The 15,423-nt window shown below is 36.5% G+C and overlaps 1 protein-coding gene across 3 annotated transcripts in view; it reads left to right on the forward strand.

The window, feature by feature from the left end:
* CEP128 (centrosomal protein 128) overlaps positions 1–15,423 on the forward strand; it is a 437,869-nt gene that overhangs the window by 345,945 nt on the left and 76,501 nt on the right. For all 3 annotated transcript variants that reach the window (XM_067728864.1, XM_067728857.1, XM_067728871.1), the window contains one exon: positions 14,147–14,196. In XM_067728864.1, coding sequence (XP_067584965.1) covers positions 14,147–14,196 — 50 coding nt within the window. The remainder of the gene's footprint in view (positions 1–14,146; positions 14,197–15,423) is intronic.

Below are 15,423 nucleotides of genomic sequence, written 5' to 3' on the forward strand. Positions count from 1 at the left end.
CTTTTGGAATAGGAAGCCCCAATTGTTTCAGGAGAATTAGAAGAGATAAAATATAGAGGAATAACATAAAATGTAATGAAGTAAATTGTAGTTATAAGTTCAGAATAATTATTTTGCAGTTACTATAATAGAATAAATAATAAAAGTAGAAACAAAGTACTTTGGGATACAGAAGCTAAAGCAATATCTTCAGGAATATGAGTGGGTATGGGATAGTTGGTGAAAGTCAACAGAGGATATTTGTTTTAGCTGGGATTTGAAGAATGGTTAGATATTTTCTAGTTAGTGAAGTCCAGGAAGGGCATTACAGTTAATGCAAGGAGATATTGCAGTGATGAGAGAAGACAATGGTCTTGGAAGTAAATTTGTAGACATATCCTTTATAAAGGACATATTAATGAGTTTGGACTTTATGTGTCTCAGCACGGGAAATACTAGATGTCTACATTTCATTATTCCCCCCACCCCATATCCATGGAGGACATCAAAACTGAATTTAAGAAACTTCTTTCTACTGAGCTTAGGCATATTGTTAGAATACTTGACCTTACATGCTACAAGAAGCCATGACCAATCACTTTCAGCAGCACAAATAGAATCCAATACTATTAACAGTTCAGTACATTTTTGAATGGAGGGTGACATGGCATCTCTGTTTTAGATTCATAATTTGGAACAGTGTAGGGGAAGATTGAGTAAGAGGAGATTGGGGCTAGGGAACACAGGTAGGATGCTGTTGTAGTAATTCAGGTGAGAATTTCAAGATATGTTTTTGAAATGGAATGTATAGAACTTGAAGATATCATAGCTTTTCTGAAAATTTTTGTACTAATTTCCCCCATCCATCCATTTTGGATTTAGTAAAACCTCAATTGCATGTTTCACAACATTTCACTGTATTGATTCCCACTATATTGATTCCCACAAATTCCACTATGTTAGCTCCCACAAATTCAAATCAGTAAGAAAAGATTTAATTTCTAGTTTATAAGATATAGTGAAAGGGAGGCAGTAATGTTGTTGAGTCTCAGTCTTCAGAACAGAATACAATATTCAAGAGAATATTGATGTCTTTTATCCCATCAATGTGGAGTTTTATCCAGTTATTTTCTTTCTTGCAAAAGAGGGGCTCTCTAATCATCAACACAATTTATATTCATAATTAATAGTAACAATAATTATAATTTGTACAGGTGTGATGAAAGAATTATGACGATGATAATTACTATTACAGTTGAGCCTTGAGCAATGTGGGTGTTAGGGGTGCCAGCCTTCCACACAGTCAAAAATCTGTGTATAACTTTACATTCCACCCTCCATATCTGCAGTTCCACATCCATGGATTTAACCAACCATGGATTGTGTAGTACTGTAGTATTGATACAAGTTTCTTGAAAAAAAAATCTGTGTGTAAGTGGACCTGCACAGTACAAACCTGTGTAGTTCAAAGGTCAAGTGTAATTGAAAAGTTAGGTATATTTCTTCTATAATCATTATAACAGTCCTAGAATGTTGGCATTTTTGCCCCCATTTTAGACTGGAGGAAAGAAGAGTAGATGGATAAGATTATATATCCAAGTGACTGACACCAAAGCTTATACCCTATATTCCTCAGCATGTCCAACGTTTTTTTTCTTTCTTTTAGTAATAGTAGAGAGTTCAGCCATACACTTTGCTCTAGAAATATGGGTAATTGTAGTTGCCTAGAAAAGAGAAGATGGCTGTCTGGACTAGGGCAGTTGCAGTGAGGATGGATAGATGGTAAAGGGCATGTTGAGGTATTGACCTCAAAACATAATTAGTTAATTAACTTTTAATATCCATTTTCTGTCATTTTATCTAAAGCCCTTCTGAATTTTTTAATTAAACTTTTTATTTCAAGGATAATTTTCTATTCACATGAAGTTGTGAGAATACTAAGAGATCCTATAATACATAAAGATCCCCTTACTCATTTTCCCCCAATAGAAATATCTTACAAAGCTATTGTATAGTATAACAACCAAAATAGTGACATTGATACAGTCAGTATACAGAACATTTCCATCAACACCAAGATCCTTCATGTTGCCTTTTATAGCTACACCCACTTCTCTTCTATCCCCACTTCATCCTTAACTTCTGGCCACCACTGATCTGTTCTCCATTTCTATAATCAGGTTCTCTATCTGTTCCATTGATCTATGTGTATATACTTCTATCAAGACCACACAGTCTTGATTACTGTAGCTCTCTAACAAGTCTAGAACTTGAATAAACTGATTTCACCCAGTTCGCTCATTTGTTTAAGCTGCTCTAGTTCCTTTACCTTTCCATACAGATTTTAGAATAACCTTGTCTTTAGCTACCAAAAAAATATTGCTGGGACTTTTATAGAAATTCTATTGAATTTTATATCAGTTTGGAGAGAATTGATATCTTTACAATGTGAGTCTTCCAGTCCATGAACATGGTATTTCTCATCATTGTTTTGCATATAAGTCCTTTATATGTTTTGTTAAATTTACCCTTAAGTATTTCGCTTGGGAGGGGAGTCTTTTAAATTGGTATTTTAATTTTTAATTTTGGTTTCTGCCTGTTCATTCAAAGTATATTGAAATATAATCAATTTTTGTATTTTTATCTTGTATCCTGTGACTTTGCTGAGCTCACTTATTGATTTCAAGAGCTAGTTTTTGTCTGTTTGGGTTTTTGTTGTTGTTAGAGTCTTTGGGATTTTCTATGAAGACAATCATGTTATCTGCAAATAGGGACACTTATTTCTTTGTTTCCAATCTATATACCTTTCATTTCCTTTTCTTGCTTTTTGCATTGAAAAGATATTCCAATATCATGATGAATAAGAATTGTGAGACAGAACATTCTTGCCGTATTTCTGATCTTACAGGGAAAACATTTCATCTTTTATCATTAAATATGTTAGTTGTAGGTTTTTATAGATGCACTCTATCAAGTTGAGGAAGTTCTATATTTTTTCTGAAGTTTTTTTTAATCATGACTATATGATGAATTTTGTCAGATAATTTTTATGCATCAATTGATACAATTATGTGATTTTTTTTCTTCTTTAGCTTGTTAAAATGATGGATTACATTGATTGATTTTTGAATATTGAACCAACCTTGCATCCCTAGAATAAACCCAACTTGGTCATGATATATAATTCTTTTTATATGTTGTTAAATTTTATTTTCTAATATTTTGTTAGGGTTATTTGCATCTGTATTTAGGAGGGAGCTGCAGTTTTCTTTCTATTTCTTTTTGTAATTGTATATTTTTTGTAGCAAGATGATACTAGTTTGATAAAATGAATTAAAAAGTATTCCTTTTTTTCTATTTTCTGGGAGAGATTGTGTAAAATAGGTGCTAATTCTTTTTTAAACATTTGGTTGAATTCACCAGTGAAACCTTCTGGCCTGGAGATTTCTTTTCTGGGAATTTTTGTATTACAAATATAATTTACTTAATACTTACAAGGTTATTCAAATTAGTTGTTTCATATTGAGTAAGTTATGGTACCTTATATGTTTTAAGGAAGTGATCCATTTCATCTGAGTTGTCAAATTTATATGTGAAGAGTTGCTCATAGTCTTCCCTTAATATCCTTTTTATATCTGCAAGATCTGTAGTGAAATCCCCTGTTTCATTACTGATGTCACATGCTCTTTCTCTCATCAATCTTGCTAAAGGTTTGTCAATTCTATTGAACTATGTAAGGAGCACCTCTTTGTTTCATTGATTTTTCTCTCTTGTTTTCCTATTCTCAATTTCATTGATTTCTATTGTTATCTTAATATTTTTTTCCTTTCACTGCTTGGGATTTATTTTGTAATTTTTTAGGTTCTTGAGGTGGGAGCATATAGTATTTATTCAAGACTTTTCTTCTTTTCTAATGTATGCATTATTTCTAAGATTTTCTCCTCTGCACTGCTTTGACTGTGTTCCATAATCTTTGACATGTTGTGTTTTCATTTTATTCAATTTATAATATTTTTATCTCCCTTGAGACATTCTCTTTGACCCATGCTTTATTTAGAAGTGTTTAGTTTCCACGTGTTTTCCCTGTTATATTTATGCTTATATATATCCTTGGCATATGCTTATATATATCTTTGATGATCTTCCGTCTGATTGTAATATCAATTGTTGAGAGAAGGGTGTTGAGGTCTCCAATTCTAATTTTGAATTTTTTCTGTTGTTCCTTTCAGTTATATCAGTTGGTAGATTAACCCTTTTTATCATTATATAATGTTCTTTTCTGTTTCTGATCATTTTCTTTGCTCTGGAATCTACTTTATCTTATATTAATATAATCATTCCTGCTTTTTTTCATTAATATTTACATGGTGTGTCTTCTTCCATTTTTTACTTTCATCCTGCCTGTATCATTATATTTGAAGTGACTTTCTTACAGACAGCATATAGTTGGGTCCATGGGCAATGTCATGGATTAATAGCCGAGTCGTCATTAATCCAGTCTGCCAACTTCTATCTTTTAAATGGTACATTTAGACCATTTTTATGTAATATAATTATTGATGTTATGACTTAATGTCTGCCATTTTTGTTTGTTTTCTGTGTTTTTTATTTCTCTGCCTTTTTTCTGTCTTCCTATGGGTTATTTGAGCATTTTTTAGAATTCCATTTTGATTTTTCAATTCTGTTTTTGAGTCCATCTCTTTGTATAGCTTTTTCAGTGGTTGTTCTAAACACTACACTGCATATACGGCTGTCAAAGTCTACTGGTATTGTCATTTTATCAGTTTGAATTGTAGAAGACTTTCTTCCTTCATGTTCTTTTGTCCTTCCTATTTATAATTTAATTGTCTTACATATTCCTCTATATGCATTTAGAATCACATCATATCATGTTACATATTTTGTTTCAACTATCGAACATAATTTTAAAAGCTAAATAGGAGAAGGAAAATCTATTGGATTTATCCACATATTTGATTACTGTGCTGTTTCTTCCTGATATTTTAAGATTCTTTTATCATTTCTTCTCTTTTTAGAGACTTTTCTTTAGTTGTTTTTTTAGTGTAGGTCTGCTGACAACTAATTATCTTAATTTTTCTTCCTGAGAATGTCTTGAGTCCACCTTCATTCTAGAAGGATATTTTCACTGCATACAGGACTCTGAGTTGTCATTTCTTTTTTTCAGCATTTAAAAATGTAATGACCTCCATGGATTATAATGAGAAATTAGCTAGCATTCTATTTCCCCCCTATAACTATGGTATCATTTATCTCTCATTGCTGTCAAGATTTGTTCTTTATGTTTGGTTTTCAGAACTTGGTCTGTATTTAGAATAGATTTAGGGTAGACCCAGGAGTCTGAAAGGCCTAGGAAGCTAGATCTAATTTACTAGTAGGTGCATCAAGAAACCAGCACAGGGCTTCCCTGGTGGCGCAGTGGTTGAGAGTCCGCCTGCCGATGCAGGGGACTCGGGTTCGTGCCCCGGTCCGGGAAGATCCCACATGCCATGGAGCTGCTGGGCCCGTGAGCCTGTGCTCTGCAACAGGAGAGGCCACAACAGTGAGAGGCCCACATACCACAAAAATAAAAAATAAATAAATAAATAAATAAAGAATAATAATAAAAAAAAGAAACCAGCACAAATGTTTATAGTTTCTGTAAACAGGAGATGAACAAGTCAAATACCCAGAATTTCTATAGGCCCCAAAATACATACCCACTTGCACCTTATGAGTTTAGAACCTGAACAAAGTCCAAGTTTCCATTAGGTGATTGTAATTTAGAGATATTGTATGTAGGAAGGAACATGATTTTGTTCCTGGGTTTGAGCATATGAAACTTATTCTTGAAGTGGTGTTTATAATAGATCATAAACGTCTCTTGCTCATTTTGCTAATTGTCACATGCAGTCCTTTTGACCAAGATAGCCCTTAGACTGATTTAAGACAGGTTTCTTGTTTCTTAATGAATATGTTCTTTTTCTGCTCTTGTTGCTAATAGAAATGTTAAAAATCTTAATAGTTGATTGAATCGGAACTTTCAATCTATATCTTGTTGTTTCTTCATGCCAGAGCCAAGAATTAGGCAGAATGGGGTAGATTACTTTGTTGTTTTCTGTGGTGTAGCAGTTTTGTGGAGAAGATGTTTTAAATCTCTGTAAAGTTGTCAAGATGGAAAGTTTCACCAGAAATGAACTGACATCAAATAAAACATGAGTACCTGTATTTGGATGTTTTACCACATACCTAAGACAGACAGTGGATTCTAAACCTTTCATTTATTAGACCATTTGGGCTCCATCTGTAGACCAGCATGTTGTTTCAGCGTCTGAGACAAACCACAGAGGATAGTCATACTTTTTGAATGTTATTCTTCATTTCAACCTGTGTGTTTTCTGTGGTCAGACCTTATGAGAAAGCTCTTAACTCATTGTGGTATATCCAGATATGAACCAGTGGGTGGCAGTAGATATGGCAGAGTTCTAAATAATGTAGCTACCAATTATGGATGGAATCTAAAAGCAGGATGCTTGAGGGCTTTTTTTGCTTATTTGTTTTAAAATGCAGGTGATTATTTTTCACATATTTTTCTGATTTTAGTAGGCATACTGAAGGGTAATTTTTTTAAAAAACCATATATATATATATAAACTCTGACTAAGTACCAGACACTATTTTAAGTGTTTTACTTATGTTAATTTTAAACCAACACATTTTATTGTTTTTTGAGGTATTTCGTCTACTATAGAGTCATATTGTTATTCATTTATCCTATTTACGTTTACTAGTACAATAAAATAGGAAAAACATTGACTGGCAAATGTTATATTAAGCTGAGAAACTATTCAACTGTTACCCATTCATTTAAACAGATTTTTTTGTTGTTGTTTTATGTTGTGAGATATTCTGTATGTTGTATGTTGAACACATCTTGCCAAAAACAACTGCTTTTTCAAGTGTCTAGGTATTTGCTTTCCATCAAAGCCACATCTTTTGATGTTAACTCCTAGAGGTGAGGAATTTTATTGTGCACAGCTGTTAACTGTAGGTCTTCTCATAGATTGCTGATGTTACACAAGTGCTTTAGCAAAATTTACTTTTAGTTTGGGGAGGCATTGGAAAATGTATAGGCATTCACGGTAGGGCTTGAAATACTATGTCGTTTCAGTAGAAACCTTGAAAGGCAAAGGAAGGTAGTCACTGTTTTATGAAACAAAGTATCGGACCCTGGTCCAGTTCAGAAGCCCTAGGCTCAGGTTCACATACTTCTATCTACTAGTTATGTGATGTCGCCAGAGGCTTTTAATCTCTCGGAACTCAGTCCTCATCTACAAGATGTGAGAAGGTGGGATTAGATCAGTGGTTTTCAGTCAGCACAGTGTGGAGCTTAATTGCCCCACCACGGGACCACAGGGGTTGACCCCAGGATAGGAGGGAAGTCCAGTGGTCTGGCCTCCAGGCCTTTCACTTCTGCTTCCACCAAAGCAGCTTTCTTAATTGTTTATTCATAATATACACTTGAAAGTGTGTGTGATTTCACTTGTAAGGCAGAATTCTACTTCTTTTTTTTAAAAAAACTGAAAACCTTGGCATTAGGTTATTTCAGCGGTCCCTTCTGTCCCCAAAATGTCAGTAATCCTAAATAACTAGAGAGCCAGGAAAGGAAAAGAGAAATCAACCATTGTCTTCAGCATGTAGATAAAATCTGGAGTATCTAGTATGTAACTGTGGGATGCTAGGTCCATCGTTTATGACCTTTTAAGGGTTGTAGTGCGCTCTTTAATTTGGTTAATTTGTTAATTTCATTATATTGCGACCGCCACCCGCAAAGAGGAATGGCACAAATTTACTTTTTAAAAAGTATTGCATTCTTTTGAGAATTTACATTATCTCTTGTTTTCACTGAATGTCAGGACACATAGAGTAGCATTGAAAAGGTGCACTGAATTACTAAGTGAAGATACAGGAGCCAGAGACTAAATGCTTTTCCCTAAACCTCAGTCACTAATTCACCATATTCTTCTGCCAGTGCTACTGTGTCCGGTGCTGTTGTTATAAATGTTGCGGAGTCTGAAACCCTTGTTTCTATAACTTTCTCTTCATTACCAGCTGGGCTGACTTATAATAAGGATGAGATATTTTATAGTAAAAGAGAAGAAAAGAAACACTACTCCTTTCTAAACATGATTGCCAACCTTTCTGTGAAGGGTCAAGTTGCTAGATGAGGGTATTGGTTATGCCCACCTGAACATGATTCTCCTTTTAAAAGCAAATAAACAAACAACCTATCTGTTTCCTTGGCTACTAGGAACCAGAATCAACATAAAAAGTGTCAAACCTCCTTAAATAGCCAGACCACTAGTTGCGAAGGAAGTGGTGGAGACAGTCTTAGCCAAAAACATGATCATGATGTATTACCCTGCATGTGCCAGAGAAATGCAACGTGGAACAAAACAAAACAAAACAACAGGATTCTCCAGTTCTCATCCATGATGTCCTGCTTTTTTAAGTGGGACTTTTTCCCTCCTCTAATAACCATATGTCATAATGAGTTAGTATCAGCTCTTTTAAACTGGCTAGAGCCTGTCCAAGGAAAATACACAGAATGGTTGCCCTTTTCACCAAAAATATCTTTCATTTACTAATGTTGATGGAAGCACATTTAGCCACAGCAATTTGCATGGCAGTTGAATTCTGTTTGTATAGAACAGCAAACCAGAGAATAATAAAGCAAAACATGAACATGCCAGTGCTGAGCAAGGGAGCAGAGCAGCCCTTTAGCTTTTTCCATGCCGATCGTTTGTTCTGATGCTGGAAGAACAAACAGCAAGTGTACTCATTATATCCAGCTGCACTCATCACACTCAGGTGTCACAGCATTATGTAACGTCAACTGTCCAGAGGTCTCACCTGTGGACAGGTTCTCTCATCCTGTGTCTGTCTGCAGTAGAGTAGTCACTCCTCAGTGATGCCAGGTAGCCATATTTCATCAGCACAGGTTGATGACCTTGTTAATCACCCCAAATGCATGTAACTGAACAATGCACTTAACAAGTGAGCCATTGCATAGAGAAGTGATGTAGGCAGAGAAAGGTATTTGGGGGGATCCAAGTTAAGTAGCAAAGGTAGATAAGCAGTGGTTAGGGAGGCTATGGCTATAAAGACATCAAAGCCCTGGTTGTTGACATCAGTGAACTCCTAAAGTAAGTGAGAGGAATACAAACGTGTGCATTTAAAAAATAACCATATGAAGAAAGGTACAATAAGTACTGAGTGGTACCAAAGAGAGCATGATATGATAGATGGGGTAGGAAAACAGGAGAGCAAAGCTCTAGTTGCGTCTCTAGCACTAACTAGGTAATTGCAGGCAAACCATTTGCCTTCTTTGAGCTTCATGTCTTCATCTATTTATTGCAGAATGAAATGTTTCACTGTGGAATAGAAAGTTCTTGCTAACTCTAAGTTCTCCAAGTTTCTGCATAGAGATAAGGTTCAATACAGCCACATCCCCAGAGACTTTTAGAAATGACAGCAATCCAACTACCGCTACTAAAGAAAAAAAATAGTGTTAGAAGTTCAGGAGTTACATGGACTTCAGATAAGGGTGTATCTGTCCTGAACCAGCTCTCTGTTTCTTGGCTCTGCTTTCTTCTTTACCAGCTTCATTGTTGTACAAGTTCCTTTGACATAGTAGAAAATAGAGCCTTGAAAGCTCCAGGCTCATATAAGCTTGCAGCTTCAGAAGGAGATATTCTTTCCTGGTATCCATGTCACTGCTGGCCTTGCTTAGCTTATATGTGCAGGGAGGTAGGGTGCTCTAATTGGCCATTCTGGGTCGTGACCTACTTTTGTGGCCAAAGAAGTTAACCCCTTGACTGAAAGTTCACAGGAATCACATGGAAAAGAAGAACATGAAGTTCTCAAAGGGGAGGGATGTGACATGGAGACCAAAACAAAAACAAGTGTCTACTTATACTCTTGATATAAGCTGGGATGAGAGTCAGTGGGGGTGAACAGAAGGGGATTTTGTATTTTAAATATCAATTATAGGAATTCCTTGGCAGTTTTTGTTCAGCCATTCAAAATCAAGCATCGCTATTGGTATCAGCTTTTTGGAAGAGCAGCATGACCTTTATGTATTTGAAGAAAACTGAGAACATGATTTTTAAATTGCAGTAATTCTGTGAAGTTCTGAGGGTAGACTGAACTCCTTTACATATATATTTTATCAAATGTGTGAGTTGAGTTTGGCTGTATAAGAGATCCAGTACCCATTATTTATCCAGTTAAGTTTTAGCTAAGGGGTTTGGTGTTTGCCATACCAGGTTGACTCTGGAGGAACTAGATCAGTTTTCTTTAATGGTTGATAGACCCCACTCTCCACCATTCCAGCTCCACTGTATCATTAAGCAATGCAATTCATTACAAGGGGGCTCAGCTCCGAGAACCTCCTAATATCCAAAGTGGAACAAAATGGCCACGCCCACATAGAGACACAGTAGTGATCTTGTATCTCACAAGTACTTATTTTTTAATTTAAATTTTTAAAATTGGAGTTTAATTGACATAGAATATTGTATTATTTTCAGGTGTACAACTTAGTGATTTGACATTTATATACATTACAAATTGATCACCACTATAAGTCTAGTAAACATCTGTCATCAGGCAAAGCTATTGTAATTTTATTGACAGTATTCCCTATACAGTACATTACATCCCTGTGACTTGCATGTTTTATAACTGGAATTTTGTGCCTCTTAATCCCCTTTACCTATTTCACCCAACCCCATCCCCCTACCCCCAGGGACCACCAGTTTGTTCTCTGTATTGATGAGTCTGTTTCTGTTTTGTTTTGGGGTTTTTTTGGTATGGTTTTGTTTTGTTTTGTTTTTTAGATTCCACATAGAAGTGAAATAATACAGTATTTGTCTTCCTCTCTCTGACTCATTTCACTTAACATAATACCCTCTAGGTCCATCTGTGTTGTTACAAATGGCAAGATTTCGTTCTTTATGGCTGAGTAATATTTCATTGTATATATGTGCCACATCTTCTTTATTCATTCATGGACACTTTCTTACACCATATACAAAAATAAACTCAAAATGGATTAAAGACTTTATAAGACCTGAAACCATAAGACTCCTAGAAGAAAACATAGGCAGTAAGCTCTTTGACATCAGTCTTAGCGATATTTTTTGGATCTGTCTCCTCAGGCAAGGGCAACAAAGGCAAAAATAAACAAAATGGGACTACATCCAACTGAAAAGCTTTTGCACAGCAAAGGAAACCATCAACAAAACAAAAAGGCAACCCCCTGTGTGGGAGAAGATATTTGCAAATGATATGTCCAATAAGGAGTTAATATCCAAATTATATAAAGAACTCACACAACTCAATTTCAAAAAAACAAACAGTCTGATTTAAAAAATGGGCAGTGGAGCTGAATAGACATTTTTCCAAGGGAGACATACAGATGGCCAACGTACACATAAAAAGATGCTCAACATCACTAATCATCAGGGAATGCAAATCAAACCATAATGAGATACCACCTCACACTTGTTAGAATGGATATTATCAAGAAGACAACAAAAACAAATGTTGGCGAGGATGTGGAGAAAAGGGAACACTTGTGCACTGTTGGTGGGAATGTAAGTTGGTGCAGCCATTATGGAAAATGGTTTGGAGGTTCCTCAAAAAATTAAAACTAGAACTACCACATGATCCAGCAATTCTCCTTCTGGGTATTTATCTGAAGAAAATGAAAACACTAAATTCAAAAAGATATATGCACCCCCGTGTTTACTGAAGCATTATTTACGATAGCCAAGATATTGAAGTAATTTATGTCTCACAAATATTGAAAAGAGTTGTACTGAAGATAGAATTACTAAAACTGGCTGTTGTTTTGGCCTGTCTGATATCCATACCTCCTCCTTTTGTTAATAGTACCCTGATGTTTGGAAACAGTCCTTTCTGTTCTTCATCCAATCCTTTTGGGATTATCAGTGAAAGTGCTTCATACTTTCCCCTGGCCAAGCAGTAGGCAAAAGATGTAAGCTAGTCTCATTAGCTCTTCTCTTTATGGAATTTCATTTTGAGTGGACTAATGCACAGATTAGTGTTACCCAGTATAAAATGCCCATTAGTTCATGCTACCTTCATCCCTACACCCCCAGACCAGTTGTCACTCTCTCCAGAGTCTGAATCCACTTTCCTGTTATCTATTGTTACTAGATGTATTGTATTGATAAGTTACTCTTACATCCTTCTAATAAATTCTGAATGCTTGCTATTCAGTTAGCAGCTGGTTGCTATCAGTTAGCAAGTGCTGTGTACCAAAGCATCCCCCAATTCCATTTATTCCATAGGTCATGATTCTCTGAGTTGAAGTCGGTACTGGGCTCAGTTGGGCAGTTTGACTGGTCTCAGTTGGGCTCCCATCTGAGTCATCCATGCTTCTGGGCATTTGCAGGCTACCAGTTGGGGCAACCTGCAGGGTTTCAGGGGTGGAAAGAATACTGGACCATATGTCTCTTGTCATCTGGCAGGCTGTCCTGGGCTTGTTCAAATGGCGGTGAAAGAGTTCCAAGTGGAAAAGTGAAAATGCATGAGGCCTTTTGGAACCCTTATTGCAGATTGGCACAGAATTGCTTCTGCTGTATTCTATTTACCAAATCAAGTCAGGAGGCAAGCCTAGATGCAAGATACATGTGACCTCTTGATGGAAGTAGTTACAATGTCGCAATGCAATTGCGTAAGGATGCAGAAAGAGGAATGATTGAGGGCACTTAATTTAGCACACCCCAAGTTGCTTTCTGTACCATATAGCTAAAAATCCTGATGTGCCAACAGAAAACACTTTAAAAATACACCCTAATACATTGGCATGCTCCTGTCACTTTCTTGATATAACTCTGAGTATGGGTGTTTGGGGAGCCAACATCAGCCGGCTACAGATAGCAAAAACGAACTTTCATCCTTAATCCCAGTACCCTGTGTCTTGAGGGGACTGCTTGCCACTCCTCTGTATTTCTCTTAGCTGTGCAATCTCAAAGGGCCATCACCATCAATTATATCATCTACCAGGTCTCCTGAAGTTTCAGGATATTGCCTGTCCAGTTATGACATATACCAGCATGACTTGGTTACCCAGTATATTACTGCTTCCCGCTCCATCTAGTAGCACTTGCTAAAAACATTTGCATTTGCCTTTCTGGGGTACCTATTGAATTTCTGTACGTTATATTTTCCTTTTATGCAGCACAGCCTCTTGGTAAGCTATATCAATCACAGAGTAAGGCAAATGCTAATGTTAATGTGGGCTGCTGTAGGTATTTCTTGCCAGTTTTCATCCAAGTTCTAACTCAGCCCAGCCCTCTTTAGGTTTGTGAGATCTAATAAGATCATAGCGCAAGGTGGTATAGCTGCAGGCAGAAAATTCTGCTTGCCAAATTCATTTTCCTTTATAGCAAGTTCATAAATTAGTCTAGGGCACTGAGATACCATGGTTATACGCATGCATTTAGACAGAACTCTCTTCCAGCCACTAATTTCTCTGAGATGGTGCCAGACAGTTGGTCAGATGTAGCATCAATGCTTCCCACCCTCTCAGTGTGAAATGATAATTAATATGAGTTTACAGTTAAGGTGGTGTTCTACGTCCATTAATCACACCCATTATTCCAGGGTGTTTTAATTTGGTTAAAAAATTGACTCTGGAGGTGGAACTTGGCTTGGGAGCTTATTTTAAGAGCGAATGGTTTGTTTCTATTTTTTTCTTTCAAACGAAAAAAGGTTTTTTTTTTAAAGAAAATTTTGTGTTGCTTTTGAGTTACATAAGCATTAGGCCAGATTTCTAAAACATTGGTATGATTTTGGATTTGTAATTGAGTTGGTCTCATTTTCTGGTATCGCCACCAGACCTAGGACCTCCCAGGGCTTCTTAGCTAGCTTAGGTTTGGCAGAATCCAGATCTCTACCGCATGTCACCAGTTGGGATCAGAGGGCATTTCTTTCATGTTGCTTCTTATACTTAAATATATCAAATTCTCTTTCCGGACAACGGTTTATACAAGCTACTGACTGAATCAAGTTTGAAAGTAAGAGGCAATGCATTTTGACATTGTATTTTGATGGATATTTTACTTTCTTATTATAGATCTGCTGGAGGAGACTCACAGAAAAGATGAAGAAATGGAATCTCTGCAGGTAAAGTAAATTCTCCAATAGGGCAGGTATCTTTGGTTTAAACATTTGTTTTTACTCTGTTAGCCTTCATTATTGTCACATTCAGACCACTAAGGCAAATGGAGTAAAAAAATAAATAAATAAAAAGATCTTTGAAACCCAAGTTGGAATTTGCTTCATTTTGGAAGTGTTTGAGAACATTTATAATCTCTGAAAGCAGGAAGCCAACTCAGTCTCTGTGCTACTCTTGAAAGGAACCTTTATTCCCTGGTATAGCTTAGTAGGAACTGCAGCATTAGGAAATGAAAGCAACATCTTTACAAAGTCCTTTCTCCAAAAGCAGGGCTAATGAATGAGGATGAATTCATGGAATCTACATTTTCAAGTGAAGATCAAAAGTATTCTGACTCCATGAATACCATCTACTAATGACTAACCAACAGTATTAACACATATTTTGAGCTTATCCTTGTATGCCTCTCCGTTCACTATGGATGTATACACATTTCTTGGACTGGAAAATTGTGTTTGAAAGATTGCACTAGAGTTTTAATTGACATTTCCATGGTATGAGCAATTGATGTTAACTTAACATCTGACAGAAGTTCTCTCTTCCTTTTACATTGGGCTAGCTTACAAATGGGTAACTCGAGTGTCTATCTTTATTAGGGGAAACAAAATCAGTTATACTCACATGACAGAACCAATTCACTTAACGTCACAATGGGGATTAAGAACAGTAAATACTTTGGACATTTAAAGTTCTTCCTGGGCCTGGAGCTGCAAGGCAAGACTGGAGAGTGATATAATGAGCTGGCTTGAGTGCTTTAGAGGTAGAGATGTTTGCTTCTGGTGAACAAAAGATGGGGTAAGCAAAGCTCAAAGAGCAAGAAATGTTCTTTAATTGGGGGCTCTTCTATTTGATGTTGTATCTGGTGAGAGAAAATTGTGTAATTGAACTGAAGAATGATTAAGAGGGGTGTGTTCTGCATACCTAATAAAAGTAGCAAGTGTTAGCCACAATTTGTACAGGTTGAATTCTTCTAACATCTTGTGTTGTATTCAGGTATAAAAAGAAAGTTCAGGGCTTCCCTGGTGGCGCAGTGGTTAAGAGTCCGCCTGCCGATGCAGGGGACACGGGTTTGTGCCCCGATCCGGGAAGATCCCACATGCCGCAGAGCGGCTGGGCCCGTGAGCCATGGCCGCTGAGCCTAGGCGTCCGGAGCCTGTGCTCCGCAATGGGAGAGG

This window comes from Pseudorca crassidens, chromosome 1 (assembly GCF_039906515.1).
Source record: "Pseudorca crassidens isolate mPseCra1 chromosome 1, mPseCra1.hap1, whole genome shotgun sequence".
NCBI lineage: Eukaryota > Metazoa > Chordata > Mammalia > Artiodactyla > Delphinidae > Pseudorca > Pseudorca crassidens.